Source organism: Ipomoea nil, unplaced genomic scaffold (genome assembly GCF_001879475.1).
Source record: "Ipomoea nil cultivar Tokyo-kokei standard unplaced genomic scaffold, Asagao_1.1 scaffold2705, whole genome shotgun sequence".
In the NCBI taxonomy this organism is placed as follows: domain Eukaryota; kingdom Viridiplantae; phylum Streptophyta; class Magnoliopsida; order Solanales; family Convolvulaceae; genus Ipomoea; species Ipomoea nil.
The window spans coordinates 3380373-3399612 of NW_017619133.1; the positions used below are offsets into that span (position 1 = coordinate 3380373).

Here is a 19240-nt window from a genome sequence, read left to right on the forward strand (position 1 = left end):
TTGAAAAGACACCATGTGTATTATTACAAGTACAAAAGGGTAATAGCATTTTTATGCATGGTAGAATTTTCCAACTTTTGATCCTTAAATGGGACTCACTCTACAAAAATACAAGGCGAGGCAGACATGTATTCCTCATTATATTCATATATTGCATACATACAACAAAGCACACGCAATCGGACACCCTCAACAGATTAACGCATATCTAATCCCCCGCGGCTCAACATTTCTTCACAATCTACTGCTTCAATGGTGGGGTAATGGCATATCTATATGTTGTCTTGTAAAAAGCCTCTCCAATTCTTTGGCCTGCCACTTCACTGATGGGCACTACATCACAAATCTCTTTAACTTCTTCTTTAGTGAGCTTCAGCTTCACAGAATCAATGTTATCATGAAGGTTTTTCGTCTTCGTAGTACCTGCATTCAGTATTTAAAATGAAGCCAAGAACTTAAAACTATGTACGTGTTATATATATATCAAAGCGTAATTGTTTACAGCATATCATATCAGTATAAAAGATCTCTTGGCGTCCAATTAAGACAACAGAACTTCTGTCTTTAGAAAGATCATGTTCAGATACAAAGCTTCTTGACTTTGTTTGTTTAATAAATGTTTCATTTTCAGGACTACTTAAACAGGAAACCTTTAAGTTGCAGTCATGTGCTAGCTACAAATGTATAGTAGACGAGCTATCTTGAGCACAAAGAAGCTCAAGAGCCATTGAAGATCAATCTTTAAGAAACCCCGTTTTTCAGTGTCGAGGGATTTCTCAACAGCCCAATAAGTTTGTGTTGGACGGAGGTTAATGAAGGCCAAGTCTAGCACCCAGTGGCTGGGAGATTGTTGGGCAGAGGCCGGTAAAGGCACCCAGTGTCTCGAAAATTTGATGGGGTCTATAAGGAAATAAAGTTGCACATTTGCTACTAGCTATAGCTTTTGGCGTAGTGGTAAGCGCTTAATCCTAACAAGTGATATCAACATTTAAGAGTACTGGTCTAACTATAGCTTTTGGCTTTAGTGTTAAGCGCTTGATCCTAACAGTTTTTTGGATGGACAAAAATTTATTTAGTGTTGAGAGTACTAATATGGTGGTCCAGAAAATTGGGTCAAATTTGGCTATATCCATCTTCTGTTAAAAATAATTTTGGAGGTTCCACTTTGACTGTCTGGCATTATTATAAAAAAAAAATAAGTGAAACTCTGAAGAAGGTGACCTACCAGGAATGGGTACAAACTCATCACCCTGATTAAGAACCCAAGCAATAGCAAGTTGCGCAGGTAAGCATCCATGTTTCTTGGCCAGTTCTTCTAAACGAAAATATATGCTCTTATTCTTTTCAATGTTATCTCCGGTAAATCTGGGATGTTTTTCCTGATAAATAAGCAAATCGGGTTCAGAATCAAACGCTCTCTCGATCAATGTCTCAAATATAAATTTCATACCAGAAAACTGTTAGTAGGCAAGCTCTCCACAACCGCCTTTCCACCAAAAAGTCCACGACCAACAGGGCTGTATGGCACAACCCCAATTCCAAGTTCCCTGTTCATTTTAAGAGACCTAAAGTTAGAAATTGCAACAGAGACAATATAATCGAATAGCAGAAGACAATATAGCACGAGATAGAGAAACATGTACACTTTTTAGTTGTATAGCCTTTCATAAACGAAAAAAAAAAAAAAAAAAGAGAGAAATTTTTACTGAAACACGATCAAGATAAGTATGAACCTGCAAAGAGGAATAATATCGTCCTCAATGTCACGTGTCCATAGGGAATACTCCTGTTGCAGAGCAGTGATGGGATGAACCGCATGTGCCCTTCTTATTGTGTCTGGGTGAGCTTCAGATAGGCCAATGTACTTTATTTTACCTTCTTCGACTAATTTCTTCAGTTCTCTCATCTGAAGCCACAGAAAAAAGAAAATATGCCATAAAAAGGCGCAAATTTTAACTGCTAATAAGGACTAAGGAGTATTAGTTTCACACATATATGAAGTTCCCTCCTAGATTATTGTGAAGTGATTGGCGGAGAAATATCAAAGTAGAAAGAGCATAGAGCAAGAGCTGAAAGATGCTTACAGTTTCCTCAATAGGCACAGTTGTGTCAATACGATGTATATAGTAAAGATCGATGTATTCAACTTGAAGGCGTTTCAGGCTAGCTTCGCAGCAAGAACGAACATATTCCGGAGTACCCTTCACTACAACCTCGGTAAGATCAATTTTACAGATACCAAACTTTGTAGCTAGTTGTACTTTTTCTCGGGGCAAATGCTTCAATGCCTGAAACAATCATATTAGCATGAGTTAAGTGCAACCCAACGAACCAAATACCCCATATTATGACGGGAACTCTAGGAGTACATGATGGTTAGAAACAACGGATAAATAAAGCAAATCTATTCATAATGCAACATTTCAGAACAACAAGAAGAGCAAGTAAAGCATGGAGCCATTTTGCAGTTTATAAATAGAGCAAATCACTAACCCGAAGAGAGATTTTAATTGTTGAAGTTATTACGAGAAGTTTTACTCCCCCACCCTCTTCTCTGCTGCCAATTAAAACTTACTTGCTGTTACTCACTAATCACACTCTCTCTAAGTTAGCAGTTCATCTACATTGACACCAATCCCGTAATTTGTGAAACTGCCATTACATTTAATCACCACTTTCAGTGTAAACCTTAACAATCATATAACTACCCACTTTCTGTCACATTCTTTTTTATACACCTCTTCTTTTAATTTTTCGGAACAAAAATTAGGATTAAACTTGAGACACTTATATAAAATTCTAGACTGGTGCCTTTGAAGGCAATTTCTAAAACCTAAATAGAACATAACTGTATACTTGGGAACATGAATTTTTTTTTTTTCATATCAAAGAGAGTTCCCAGGAACATAATACAATTTAAGGATGAAATGGGATATGTAATTCACACTTCACAGTATTAGCATTAACATAGAAGCAAGCCAGGGGTAACCCTAACTAAGGATACAAACTTGTAACCGCACGATTATTAGTTTAAATTCCAGCCTTCTTGATTTGAGCTTATCTGGGCAACCTAGGCCGATTTACCTCGGCCATTTGCTGGCTTGGGTCACAAGGCAAGATTTACCCAATGCATATTCTTCTTTCTAAAAGGTTGAACCCCAACCCTTAGGGCCTCACACCGACCTAACAAAGCATCTGGGGATGTAAATCATGGTAACTCAACTGAACATGAACTACATAGGCTAGACCTTTGCTTACTGGGCACAAGGAGCCCCGCCCCTCTCACTTTGAGAGGTTGCTTCCACACTAACGCCGGTGAGACTCGATCTCTGGTCATTCTTTCCAACTTTCACCTCTACGATCAATTGAGCTGACCATACGGCTACCCAATGCACATTCTTGGATAGTGAGTGCAGGGTTTCCCTCGTCATCCCAAAAAAAAACATAGAAGCAAGCTCCATTGGCATAGAATGTAGATATTTTGTGAAGAAAACAGATTTACCTTGCCAACCAGGTACTCATTAGCATGATTTGCTCCATAAATGTCGGAAGTATCGAAAAAGGTAACACCTTTACTGAAAGCTTCCTTTATGATTGCTATCCCTTCTTCCTCTGGAACCGGATTGTTGTACATCCCGGTTAGCCCCATACAACCATACCCCAATTTCGAGACCTGCCACCACAAACAAGATTATACAATTCAATCACAAATCAAATCAAATCAAAAAGGATAAACAGAAGCAAAATTCTAAATAAAAAAATAAAAAATTGAAGCACCCAGAAGCAAGGCTCCAGAGAAAGTGTCTAAAGAAAAGCAAAACATATGGAAACCTCAAGTCCTTGGCTCCCAAGCTTCACCCTAGGCATATCAGTAGCCGCCATTTGAGTAATTGAAGCCCTCTTTTTGTTTGTGAGTCCAGTATTCGAAGCCTCCTTTGTGATTGTGCGAGAGTTCTCATGGAGGTTGTGGGTGTGGATATATATACTTGGGCGCGAAAATTGCAGTGTTAGAAACTACGTGACGACAGCGATGAGGTCATACTAGCTCAGACGTTATCGATTACGTTACAATGCTGTTGATTGTTGACACTGGTAATATTCTGGTATAGACTATAGAGCACCAGCACTCACGGATTTTTTTATTTTATATTTTTGGTTGATTTTTTAATTAATTATTGAAAATTTGTTTGTTTTTTTTTTTATTACAATGAAAGGGAACACCCAAACTACTAATCGTCTCCACTAAGCTAGGCATGAACCTGTCACCTCCAGCAAATTATGCTGTGCACTATGTAACACGGTGCACACGGTTGCAAAAATGGCGTCGTTTTGACTAAAAACGCGCGTCCTATTTTTTAAAAAAAATCAGGTTCGATTTCAGACAATAACATTTTTTTGTGCATAATTTGAAGTATATATCCACAAATTCATAACTATATATCCACAGTGAATGAATAGCACAAAATCCAGAATGAATGAACTAAATACACACAATGAATGAACTAAATATCCATAAATTCATAACTATATATCCACAAATTCATAACTATATATCCACAATAATGCTGTTAAGGGGAATCAAAACTGATTTTTTTAATAAAAAAAAAATGGGATGCACGTTTTTAGTCAAAACGACGTCGTTTTGCAATCGTGTGCACACACGGTTGCACAACATAACTATTAGTCACCTCCCATTTAGGGAAACAATCGAATACCACAGAATCACAAGGTCCTTGGTTTTTTTTTTTTTTTTTTTTTTTTCAAGTAAGTAATGAAACAATGATGATTTATTAAATATAGATATATATAATTATAGGAATGTCAATTGACGGAATTTATTTAGGGGTGTGTATTCAATCATGACTTTTGTAGAGTTTTAAAGACTTTTAAAATGATAGATTTTAATAAACATTGATTGACTTTCATAGAGTCGTTCAAAACTTTTTAAAACTTTATAAGACTCTATAAGGGGGGTGTATTCAATCATGACTTTTGTAGAGTTTTAAAGACTTTTATAATGATAGATTTTAATAAACTTTGATTGACTTTCATAGAGTCGTTCAAAACTTTTTAAAACTTTATAAGACTCTATGAAAGTCTATATAAAAAAACATTCATAGACTTTTATCAACTTTTTATTTTAAAAAGTCTACAAAAGTCATTGAAATTCTAAATTGAATACATCCTTACAAACTTTCAATGATTTTGATTCTTATCATTTATAATTTTCTTACAAAATATTTATAATATATCATAAAAATTTTCTTATTATATAGTTTTTCACCCACATCAGCATTCTCAACATTATTATTTTTATCCATAGTATGTTGAGACTTATATATTAATTACTTATTCTTAAAAAAAATGCTAATTACTTATATATATTATTAATAATAAAAATCAACAAAAAAAAAACTATTTCATTAAAAATTTATAACAATATTGAACAATAAAATTTATAATAAAATAATTGATCAAATAAAATATTTAAAAATATAATTACAAGTTGCATAAAATAAAAAAAATCTAATATTAATAATATATATATTGCTAGGCATCACGCAAAAAACTATTATTTGCAATAGCAAATTGAGACTGCGAACAACAACAAGGTGCTACTGTTTGCAACTCCAAATTGTTGTTGCGAATAGTAGTTCCCTATTCGTAGTAACCTGTTCTTAAAAAAAAAGGGAAAATATATATTACGAATATAAACATAAAAAGAATAAAAATCAAAACATATAAGTATTTATATGAATATTATGAAACATATATTAAAATTTAACGATGAAAAATTTGCTTTGTTCATGTATTCAGGGAGAATTAGAGAAAGTTAGAGATAAAAAAATTCATAGAAAAAATAAAAATCAATATAAACAAGCAATAATAATAATGAAGTAAAAATAATATTATTTCGAATTTTTAGATGAAGATTGTAAAGTTTAGGAGGGAGAGAGAGAGAGAAAAATTTTAGTAGAGATTAGGTATGATGAAAATATAAGATAATGAAGAAAAAATAATTTTATTGAATTTAGATAAGTTTATAAAGTTTAAATAGGGAGAAAAAATAGAGTTTAAATAGAGAGAGAAAACATTCAAAGTTGTTAGAAAGAAAATTTTGAAATCTTGGGGTTGATGGTTGGATTTCAACTATTTATATTTGAGAAGGAAAAGTCTACAAAAGTCTTAAAATTAAAAAGTCTACAAAAGTTCATAACTTTTTGAATACCACGTGACTTTTAAAGACTCTTTAAAAGTCTTAATCGAATACCGCATGACTTTTAAAGACTCTTTAAAAATCTTGATTGAATACCGCCTCACTTTTAAAGACTCTCTAAAAGTTTGAATTGAATACCTCCAAACTTTTAAAGTTCATAAAAGTCTCTAAAACTCTATGAAAGTCATGATTGAATACACCCCCCTAAAAGTCTATATAAAAAATATTCATTGAATTTTATCAACTTTTTATTTTAAAAAGTCTACAAAAGTCATTGAAATTCTAAATTGAATACATCATTACAAACATTCAATGATTTTGATTTTTATCATTTATAATTTTTTTACAAAACATTTATAATATATCATAAAATTCTTCTTACGGAGTATTATATAGTTCTTCACCCACATCAACATTCTCAACATTATTATTTTTATACATAGTATGCTGAGACTTATATGCTAATTACTTATATATAAAATTTGACGATAAAAAAATTGCTTTGTTTATGTATTTAGGGAGAATTAGAGAAAGTCAGGGATGAAAATTTCATAGAAAAAAATAAAAACCAATATAAAGAAGCAATAATGAAGTAAAAATAATATTGTTTCAAATTTTTAGATGAAGATTCTAAAGTTTATGAGAGAGAAAAATTGGTAGAGCTTAGGTATGAGGAAAATATAGGATAATGAAGAAAAAAATAATTTTATTGAATTTAGATAGGTTTATAGAGTTTAAATAGGGAGAAAAAATAGACTTTAAATAGAAAGAAAACATTCAAAGTTGTTAGAAAGAAAATTTGAAATCTTGGGGTTGATGGTTGGATTTCAACTATTTATATTTGAGAAGGAAAAAGTCTACAAAAGTCTTAAAATTAAAAAGTCTACAAAAGTTCATAAATTTTTGAATACCACATGACTTTTAAAGACTCTTTAAAAGTCTTAATCGAATACCACACGACTTTTAAAGACTCTTTAAAAATCTTGATTGAATACCGCCTGACTTTTAAAGACTCTCTAAAAGTTTGAATTGAATACCTCCAAACTTTTAAAGTTCATAAAAGTCTTTAAAACTCTGTGAAAGTCATGATTGAATACACCCCCCTTAGTTTTGGGTCAATCTGGTTCACCATCAAGTTTATCGATTGTGTTAATTTTTTATTGAACTAAAACTTTGGATTATTGGGTTGAGTTTTTAGGCACTTTTGGTCTCACGACTATAGTGTCACCAACAACTTTGATCCACGACTTTTAAAACTTGTAGAATTGGTACACAATTATGACTTTCTTAGCAAATTTGGTCCTTTCAGTGCATTTTTCGTTCAATTTTTGCCGGAAAATTTTACTCCCCATTTTAACATGGGTAATATTGTTCTTTCCATCTCACAAACTAATGATATAAATAAATTAAACACAGCCAGTGGTACGGTGATTGAAATTAAAAGTCACCCAATTCCAATTACACTTTCAGTTTCACCCTCATCGCTAAACGCCAAATTTTTTTAGCTGTTTATTTATTTATGTCATTAGTTTGTGAGATGGAAAAGATAATATTACCCATGTTAAAATGGGAAGTATAATTTTCCGGTAAAAATTGAACGGAAAATGCACTGAAAGGACCAAATTTGCTAAGAAAGTCATAGTCGTGGACAGGGACGGAGCCAGAAAATATGTTGAGGGGGGCAAAGAAGTAGGGATGGATTCAATGGCGGATTCAGAATTTTTTTTTAGTGAGGAAAAAAATTAAAATAAAAGAGAAAGTTTTAAAAAAAAATGAAATACTTAAGAAGTATAACAATAAATATTGTTGGATATAGCAAAAAATAAAACATATTAAAACTTTATAAAAATATTTATAACAAAATATGAAACATAATTAATTTGATAAAACAATTCGAATATAAAACACATTATAAATTACACATTCCATTATTAATATAAAGAAAGTTATAATGGAAGTTATATATATCATGCCAAAATTTAATTGTGTTAATCAAAAAGTGAAGAAAATCTGTAACATTGTCAATGCAAAGACTCAAACCCAAGCCATTCTGAAACTCATATACACTAACTACCACCTTGTCTATCACAGCATTTGTTTATATAATCTGTTTTATAATACTTATATGAATAATGTACTATATATACATATTATATACAATATAGGGTAGGGGTGGGGTGGGGTGAGGGGGGGCAGCTGACCCCCTGCCCCCCTCCCCCCCCCCCCCCACCCCTCTCTGGCTCCGTCTATGGTCGTGGACCAATTCTATAAGTTTTAAAAATCGTGGATCAAAGTTGTTAGTGACACCATAGTCATGGGACCAAAAGTGCAAAAAATTCTTATTGGGTTTATTATACAAGTTTAACCAATTTGGTTGGCGTGAGTGGCCATGCACTCTTGTTCCTTAAAAGATGTCGAGAGTTCGAACCTCTCTTGTATGAAAAAAAAAAAAAACCAATCTGACTAACACTTTGTCCCTTAATTTCGGTGCGAACGAAAATTAATCAAGTTTCAGTAATACTCCAAAAAAAAAAAAAAAAACAAGTTTGACTAACATTTTTAAATTTCGTAACAATATAATACAATTATATTATAATATAAATTTAAAACATCACTTGGTCCATATAAATCTTAAATTCCAAATCCCAACTCAAAAACATTATATAACAAAAACATTATATCATATTGAAATGAGGTTCAAATTAGTCATCGAACTACACACAAAAATGCAATTGAGCCACTGAATACAAAAAATATGTAATTAGGTCTTTGAACAACGCAAAATGAAGCAATTGAACCCAAAAGTGACTTACTTACCCGAAGTGAAGATTATTTTATTAAAATAATAATTTTTTTTATTTTATTAAATAATTGTAAATAAATAAATAAACGCCTCGTCTCTAGGCCACCGGAGACGAAGTGTCTCCGAGAGCCTGGAGATGAAGACGTCCCTTCATCTTCGGCCTGGAGACGATGGAAGCCCTTCGTCTCCGACTGGGAGATGAAGGAAGCCCTTTGTCTCCGGCCTGGAGACAAAGGGAACCCTTCGTTTCCGGCCTGGAGACGAAGGGAGCCCTTCGTCTCCGGCCTGGAGACGAAGGATGAGATCCTTCGTCTCTATGCCGGAGAAGAAGGGACGACGTCCCTAGTCGTCCCTTCTTCTCTGGCCTGGAGACGATGCGTTTTTTTTTTTTTTTTTTTAATTTGTTATTTACAATTATTTAATAAAATAAAAAATATTATTTTAATAAAATAACCTCCACTCCAGGTAAGTAGGTTACTTTTGGGTTCAATTGCATCATTTTGCGCTATTCAGGGACCCAATTGCATGTTTTTCGAGTTCAGTGGCCTAATTGCATTTTCGTGTGTAATTCGATGACCTAATTGATCCTTATTTCTATAATATTTATTTATATTTGTATAAAATATATATTAAAATTTTTAGTTAAAAGTTTAACAAGTAAAAGAATTAATAAATTTACACTTATTATATAATAATTATCAATGTTGCAAAAAACGTTAGGCGCCGCCGATTTTTTTTTTTTTTTTTAATTTTTTTTAAAAATTTTTTTAATTAAAAAAAATTAATTAAAAATTTTCAAAATTTAGTACTAAAACATAAGGTTTTCATAGTTATTTCATAGAAACTATTTACAAAAGTGGTTGTAAAATTGTTCAAAAGATTATTTAAACCATCTACATATATAAAAAACTAAAATTAAGAGCTAAAGAAGCATTTTTTTGAGAAATTAGTGGACCAAACCTTGCGGTGTATAGATCTCGAAAAAATACGCGATTTGAAAAAAAAAATTGTCCGAATCGGACAACCGAGTCAAAAGTTATGCCTTCCGAAACTTTTCCGACATTAAAAAAAAAAAAAAAAAAAAAAAAAAAAAAAAAAAAAAAATCGCCGACCGGCCGGTTAGGCGGCCGGCCACGGAGATGGCCTATTTTGGCCTTCTTCGTGGCGGCGCAATGGCGCCTAGCGCCTAGGCGCGATTTTTGCAACATTGATAATTATAATTAATTTTTTTTTTTGTTATTTTCATTACTTTTTTGAATTGCTCCAAATCGCTAATTTTTGAAATGCTACATTTAGCAGCGTTTCACTTTAGCATTTTGGGCGTTTGCTGAAAACGCCCTTACATTACTTTAATTAAAAAAAAATCGATGTTTAAATGAGAAGCCTTAATGAAGCCTGAGGTTTCTACTTCCCTGATAATCCGATGTGGGAATCAGATGGCTTTTCATTGAAGGGTTGATGCCCTTATATAGGCCCTCATAGGAATAACACGTTTCCTAAGGGACACTACTACAGAAAACGGATTTAACGTCTACATTATAACGTCGGTTTTTTGAAAATCCGACGTTAAATATTTAAAATTATTTTTATTTTTTTAAAAAATACATATGACGTCGGTTATTTGGTATGGCCGATGCCGTATATTAAATAAAAATAAATACGAGATACGACGTCGGCGTTATACGTTGCCGACGCCGTATCTCAAATAATATATATATATATATATATATATATATATATATATATATATATATATATATATATGTGTGTGTGTGTGGTATACGGCGTCGGCGACGTATATCGCCGACACCGTATCTCTAATAATTAAAAAAAATAAACTAAAAATGGTATACGGCGTCGGCGACGTATAACGCCGACGCCGTATACTCAAATTAAAAAACAAAAGAAATAATAAATAGGAGATACGGCGTCGGAGTTAAATCTCCGACGCCGTATCGTATAATTAAAAAAAAAAATTAAAATGGTATACGGCGTCGGCGACGTATACCGCCGCCGCCGTATACTCGAATTTTTTTAAAAAAATAAAAAATAAATAGTAGATACGGCGTCGGAGAATTAATCTTCGACGCCGTATCTCCAATAATTAAAAAAAAATATATTTAAATGGTATACGGCGTCGGCGTCGTATAACGCCGACGCCGTATACATAAATTTTAAAAAAAAATAATAATGAAGCTAGCTAGCTAGAACTTTTCAGATCGACGCCCAAACATTTCACTCCTCACTGCTCCAAACGCCCTACGCCACCGCCGCCGAACACCCTACGCCACCGATGCTCTCCACCGCCGCCTAAGCCGTCGTCCACTGCCTCGCTCGCCGCACGTCGACTTCGTCCTCGGCCTCGCTCGCCGCACGTTGACGTCGTCCTCGGCCTCGCTCGCAACAGTGCCGTCGTCTTCGGCCTCGGCCTCGCTCGCCGCCGTCCTCGCCGTCGCCCAACGTCGTCGCCGCTCGCCGCCTCTCCTGCAAGGTACGTACATGTATATATATATATATATATATATATATATATATATATATATATATATATATATATATATATATATATATTATAAATTAAAAATGGTTATGTATATATATTTTTTGAATTTTGAATTTTATATATTATTATTGTGTATATTTTCGAAATTTTAGGAATAATTGTGTATATATATTTAATTTTATAAGTTAGTGGGTCAATTATGAATTTTTGTGTGTATATGTGGAATTTTATGAAATTTTGTTTATATATTATTGTGTATATCTTGAAATTTTAGGAATAATTGTGTATGAACATTAAGGAATAAGGTTTAGTTTATAGATATATAGAACAAATATTATGAATATAATACATAATTTAAGTGAACAAATCTTAGCTTGCTAGGTGAATCTTGGTCCATAATTTGCCTTTTTCAAGTATATAACTTACCAAATAATTTAAGTAAACAAGCTAAGTGTATAATACATGATGATGTTGTTGAATATATTGCACTAGTTGATACTTAATATAAAATGATGTTGTTTTGGACCAAGACCCACCATGCTAGGTGAATCTTGGTCCATAATTTTCCTTTTCAAGTATATAACTTATCAAATAATTTAAGTGAACAAGCTAAGTGTATGATACATGATGATGTTATTGAATATATTGCACTACTTGATACTTAATATAAAATGATGTTGTTTTGGACCAAGGCCCACCATGCTAGGTGAATCTTGGTCCATAATTTGCCTTTTTCAAGTATATAACTTACCAAATAATTTAAGTGAACAAGCTAAGTGTATAATACATGATGATGTTATTGAATATATTGCACTAGTTGATACTTAATATAAAATGATGTTGTTTTGGACCAAGGCCTACCATGCTAGGTGAATCTTGGTCCATAATTTGCCTTTTTCAAGTATATAACTTACCAAATAATTTAACTTAAAATGTTGTGAGAAAAATGTAATACTAATTGGCCGAAATGAATATAGTGTAGTTGTTGTAGTAGTTATAATTATATAAATTTGTTAAATAGTTATAATTATATAAATTTGTTAAAATGTTGTTAACAAATGTTTAACTAGGTTATTATTATTTTAGATTGGCTTGTGATGGATAAAAGTTGGATGAAAGCTAATCGACTTAGTCAGGAATATGAAGATGGAGTTAGAAATTTTTTACAGTTTGCAAATAATAACCTTCCGAATAGTAATAAGAGGTTCTTCTGTCCTTGTACGAAATGTTGTAATCAGAAAAGGTTAGGTGAAGAAGACATATATGATGATCTAATTGTTAATGGGATTAATCCATATTATACACAATGGATTTGGCACGGTGAAAGTGATGTGGCTACAACATCTAACATGTATGTTGACAATGAAGATGATGAGTCTGAAGATCGGTTGGATGAAATGTTTCGCGATGTTGGAGAAGAGTTTACCAATCGGTCAAATGAGTTGGATGAATTATTGAATGATTCAAAACAACCTTTATGGCCAGGGTGTAGTAAATATACCAGATTATCTGCTGTATTAAAATTATTCAACTTGAAAGCTGGGAATGGGTGGAGCGACAAGAGCTTTACTGCTTTACTTAAAATAGTCAATGATATGCTTCCAGATGGTAATGAACTTCCCAAGAGTACATATGATGCCAAAAAGATGTTGTGTCCCATGGGTATGGGATACAAAAAAATACATGCTTGCCCTAACGATTGCATATTGTTTAGGAATGATTACAAAGACTTGCATGCATGTCTAATATGCAGGGCATCTCGTTATAAAACAAGAGAGAGTGGTAAAGTACGTTTGAAAAGTCCACCAGCTAAAGTTTTGTGGTATCTCCCAATTCTTCCAAGATTTAAGCGCATGTTTGCAAATCCAAGCGATGCGAAGAACTTATCATGGCATGCAGATGAAAGAATTTCCGATGGCAAGCTTCGACACCCGGCTGATTCTTCTCAATGGATAACATTTGATAATGCATTTCCTGAATTTGGCCACGAGTCGAGAAATCTTAGACTTGGATTTTGTACTGATGGTATTAACCCTCACGGGAACCTAAGTAGCAAGCATAGCTCGTGGCCAGTTATGTTGATAATTTATAATCTACCCCCGTGGTTGTGTATGAAACGCAAATACATATTATTAAGCTTGATGATTTCTGGGCCAAAACAACCAGGTAATGATATAGATGTTTTTTTGGCGCCTTTGATTGATGACTTGAAGCAATTATGGGATGAAGGTGTGTTAGTGTTTGACGCATACCGAAAGGAGACTTTTAAGTTGCATGCAATGCTTTTTTGCACAATCAATGACTTTCCAGCTTATGGTAACTTGTCTGGATATAGTGTCAAAGGTCATAAGGCATGCCCCATATGTGAAGATAATACCTGTTATCATCAACTGGTTCATGGTAGAAAGACTGTATACATGGGGCATCGGAGATTTCTTGATAAATTTCACCCTTATAGAAAATTAAAAAAGGCATTCAATGGCGTTCAAGACTATACAGATGCTCCACAACCATTAACAGGGAATCAAGTTTATGAACGAGTTGAATGCATCAATGTTACTTTTGGTAAGACTCAAAAGCTTCAATCTCAAAGAGGTAAGAGGTCAAAAGAGATACCTACAAATGAGAAGAGTCCGTGGAAAAAGAAATCTATATTTTTTGATCTTCCATATTGGAAGACACTAGATGTGAGACATAGTATTGATGTGATGCATATGGAGAAAAATGTATGTGATAGTCTTGTTGGAACTCTTTTAGACATTAAAGGTAAGACTAAAGATGGACTCAATGCTAGATTGGATTTGGTTGAAATGTGTATACGACCTACATTAGCTCCACGTTGCGGGGATAAGAGAACATATTTGCCTCCAGCTGCTCATACTTTATCAAGAAAGGAGAAAATAAGTTTTTGTGAGTTTTTACGTGGAGTAAAGGTACCACAATGGTATTCATCAAATATCAGTAAACTTGTTAATATGCAAGATTTAAAGTTGGTGGGGTTGAAGTCTCATGATTGTCATGTCTTAATGCAACAACTATTGCTAGTGGCTGTTAGAGGCATATTACCTAAAAAGTTGAGATATATCATCATAAGACTTTGTTTCTTTTTCAATGCAATATGTGGGAAAGTTGTTGATCCAAACAAATTAGATGAATTGCAAAATGACATTATTGTTACACTGTGTCAGCTAGAGATGCACTTTCCACCTTCATTTTTTGATATCATGGTTCATTTGCTTGTGCATTTGGTGAGAGAGATCAAACATTGTGGTCCAGCTTATTTGAGGTGGATGTACCCATTTGAACGGTACATGAAAGTATTAAAAGGTTATGTTAGGAACCGATATAGGCCGGAAGCATCTATAGTTGAAAGCTATGTTGCAGAGGAGGTTACTGAGTTTTGTACAGAATATTTGGTAGGGGTAGAGGCTATTGGTGTTTCTACTAATCGACATGAAGGAAGAATTGCTGGGAAGGGTACTCGAGGAGTCAAAGTGAAGACTATGCCTCGTGAAGATGTTGAGGAGGCACACTTGTACATCTTGCATAATACAAGTGAAGTCGAGCCGTATTTAGATGAACACAAGGCATTGATTAGAGAGCAAAATCCAAGAAGGACAGACATGTGGATTGTGGGCGAACATAATCGAACTTTTATTCGTTGGTTCAAAAATAAAGTTATTGAAGAGAATAATATGTCTGAAACTGTTTCATGGTTAGCACATGGTCCTGGTTTGGATGTCCTATGCTATAATGGATATGACATTAATGGGTTTTCTTTTTATACAAAAGCTCAAGATGAAAAGAGCACTATGCAAAACAGTGGAGTTACTTTGGTTGCAAATTCCATGCATTTCAGTAGTTCGAAAGATACAAATTCTGTGTTCGCAGAGTTGTCATATTATGGTGTGATTGAAGAAATATGGGAAGTTGATTATGTTTGTTTAGGGTGCCGGTGTTTCGATGTAGATGGGTAGATAATAAACATGGTGTAAAAGTTGATGAGTTGGGATTTACACTTGTTGATTTTAATCGTGAAGGGCACAAAAATGAGCAGTTCATAATGGCATCTCAAGCAAAACAAGTCTTTTATATTAGTGATCCTTGTGACAAAAAATGGTCAATTGTTCTTCATGGAAAGAGACAAATTACTAGAGATGAGAATGAAGATGTTAGTTTTGATATTGAGGAAATACTACCATTTTCTTCAAGTTTATTGCCCACTATTATTGATAAAGAGATAGATGAAGTACATGCATCACGAGATGATCATCATGAAGGGATATGGGAGAATTGATTATTACATGTAATGCCCGCTATTTATTTTGTTTTTTAGTTTTCTTATTGTAGTACTTTTATATATTCTAATAATTTTTGTTTCTAAACAGGCGTATGGATTCAGCAAATGGTGATGGTACTACACAGGATGGTACTGCACAAGATACTCATACTACTCAAAGTAGTAATACTACTTCTAAGACGAGGGGCGCCACTCGTATGCAAAAACTCATTCTGCAGCGTTCTACTGAAGGGAAACACCACATTGAGCTTGATGGATTGGAGCCTGTCTACGGGCCAGAAGGCAGTGCATTTAAAAGTTATGTTGCATTAGTGGGACGAATACATACTCCTATCACAATAGATGAATGGCCGAATGTCCCAGAAAATATTAAGAGTACTATTTGGAAACAAATCCTGGTAACTTTTAATTTTGTAAGATTTTGATTTATTCATAAAGTTTCTATAATTACATTTCTAACTAATAAATAATTTTGTTTTGCAGAATACTTATGATATTCCCGACACAACTGAAGGTGAGCGTAAATTAAGTTAGTGATCCAAGTGCACATGTACCAATCCCCACCAGTGAGGTTCAGCTTGTAGGTGATGCAATTCAACACTTTATTGCTTGGCCAAAGAAGCTGGTAGAGTTATGTACTAAAGTTGATGTGGTATGTATACTGAAAATATTTCTATTTTAAAATAGTAAGTAATTTACTTTTTAAAATAATAATTCTTACTTGTATTATAATTCACAGTCAAAAGAAAAGACCAAATTGACTTTTTATTCGGGTGTGCAATCCGTTCATCAACAATTCACTATACCTGATGATGATTCTTTGACTGATGGATGCAAAAAGGCCTTTTCAATAGCTCGTCGTTTTGAACACCCTCTTGTGGTCCATGTAGCTCGTGGTATTATGGGCAACATTGACTATGACTTGCACCTTCTAAGTGATGAGATAATGCGTTTCTTAAATATGGAGACCATCGATGTTTCTCTAGTTCAGTTCTTTATGAGGTAATAAGTTCTTTAGTATTATTTATTCATAATAGTTTTATATTTATATAGTTGGTAATCTATATATAATTGGTTGTGTTTGTGAATATGGGTATTTACATTAGTTTTGAGTTGGCATCAAAAGACACGTATGACTTCCTAGATCCATATTGGATTCAACCACAAATGAATAATATGGAAGACAGGAAATCATATATAAATGCCACCATGCAGTCGGGGAAGAAATTGGTATACTTAGCCCCATATGTTCTCAAGTAAGTATTAATTACGTTTTAAATAAAAGTACTTATATATAATATATTTTTATTATATATTATATTCACTTAAAACTAATAAATTATTTATTTGTAGTGAGCATTGGATGTTGATGGCGATTTGTCCTCGACTAAATGAAATTTTTTGGTTTGATTCACTTGGTCATGGGCCGCGTGAAGACATTAAACATATAATGGAAACGTATGTAAATTTATATAATTAATTAGTAGTTATCATTAAACTAGTGACGCCAAGTATTTATATATATTCTATGTCTTATATTAATAGGTGTATGACTGCAACAAACATGATGAGTGGAAAGAAACAAAATCGTTCACCAAAACGGACTATATGTTCGGTAAGTACTTCATTCACTTTGTAAAACATGCAAACTTATTGTTTTTTTTTATTAATTTATTTTATTTTTATTGTAATTCAATGTAGTGTGCTATACAAAAGGGAACACCGAATGTGGTTATTATGTGATGAAGTTCATGTTGGAAATTGTTTCCAACAATCTAAGCAAAGGAATGGATAAGGCAAGTAATTTCTTAATATATCTTTTGGCTTCAAATGTTTAAAAATACTTGCTTATTTATTAATTTTATTTCTTTTGAACTTTGTAGGCTTTGGAAAGACAAGGAAGATTGCCCTACAACAAAAAAGAGATTGATGAAGTTAGAGACAAATGGTCTAAGCTTCTTATTGATGAATGGGTTAATAAAACGCTTCTTAGTTGATACTTTACGTTTAAAATTAGTTTATGTTTATTGGCTTAATGTTTAGTAGTTTTGTTGAATTGTGGTACTTATATTAGTTTTATGTTTAGTAGCTTGAATTAGCTTAATGAATTGTGTTCTTTATATTAGTTTCATGTTTAATAGTTTGAATTAGTTTAATAAATTAGTTGATGTTGAATGTTGAATGTTAAATTGCTAGCTGCGCAGGATTTGAAAATTGATACAGGTGGGGTAGAAAACGTAAAACGCATATAAATAAAAAAAATAATAACATACGGCGTCGGTTTTTACCTAAAAACCGACGCCGTTGGTTAATTATTATTTTTTTAAAAAATAATAAATATATACGGCTTCGGCTTTTAGGTAAAAGCCGAAGCCGTATATATTTATTATTTTTTAAATATATATATATATATATATATATATATATATATATATATATATATATATATATATATATATATATACTAGTCTTTTCTATGCGCGATGCGCAAAAATATATGCCCAATATTTATATTTTTAAAAATAACTAACAAATTTTTACTAATTATAATCTAAGTGAAATAAAATTTATTTATTATATTAATTTAATATATAATGAATATATAATGTTTTACAAAATATTGTTATAATTAAAGAATATAAGAAAAGATGTGGTAGATGCAAGTGTATGGTAAAAGTAATGTAAAAGATAACCGAAGTTATAACGGGGTAATGATATTTTTGTCCAAAAAATTATATAGTACAACTCTAAAAGCACAATGTACAAAATGTTTAGCATTAAAAACATGGACATAAATGAGGGGTATAACTTTGATTGAGACTTATTATGTTTTTAGATATATATATATATATATATATATTTTTTAAAAATAATTTACATACGACGTCGGCTTTTAGGTAAACGCCGAAGCCGTATATATTTATTATTTTTAAAAAATAAAAAATAATTACCCTACGGCGTCGGTTTTTAGGTAAAAGCCGACGCCGTATATATATATATATATATATATATATATATATATATATATATATATATATATATATATATATACGGCTTCGGCTTTTAGGTAAAAGCCGAAGCCGTATATTACATACGACGTCGGTTGTTCAACCGACGTCGTATCATTTACTTACGACGTCTCTTAAGACGACGTCGAAAGATAACCGACGTTAAATGGGGTATTTTAACCGACGTTAAAACCGTTTTCTGTAGTAGTGGGACACTTGACCCTGACCCGATACCGAGCAGATGTCTTGAACGTATAGCGAGGTATACCCGAGGATATCAAGTAGCCTCCCCCTTTCTCTCCCATTTCGTGCCTTGACGTCGAGCTAATGAGGAAGGATTCAAGCTGAAAAATCTATTATACAGTCTATGACTTACGCTTGGTTGTCTCGTTAAAAACCTAAAACTAAG

The 19240-nt window shown here is 32.9% G+C and overlaps 1 protein-coding gene across 2 annotated transcripts; it reads right to left on the reverse strand.

Moving 5' to 3' along the window:
- On the reverse strand, nucleotides 1–3970 carry LOC109156439 (perakine reductase-like). Of its 2 annotated transcripts, none has more exons than XM_019304312.1 (7): nucleotides 3832–3970; nucleotides 3503–3673; nucleotides 2085–2288; nucleotides 1707–1906; nucleotides 1451–1547; nucleotides 1226–1379; nucleotides 1–423 (listed from the first exon to the last, which is right to left on the reverse strand). In XM_019304312.1, exons 1-7 carry the CDS (start codon nucleotides 3880–3882, stop codon nucleotides 242–244), a joined length of 1059 nt encoding a protein of 352 aa, XP_019159857.1. In that variant the 5' UTR covers nucleotides 3883–3970; the 3' UTR covers nucleotides 1–241. The 2 variants fall into 2 exon arrangements, with proteins under 2 accessions (XP_019159857.1, XP_019159858.1); XM_019304313.1 differs by having other exon boundaries at nucleotides 1734–1906; nucleotides 3832–3968.
- Nucleotides 3971–19240: the final 15270 nt, after the last annotated feature.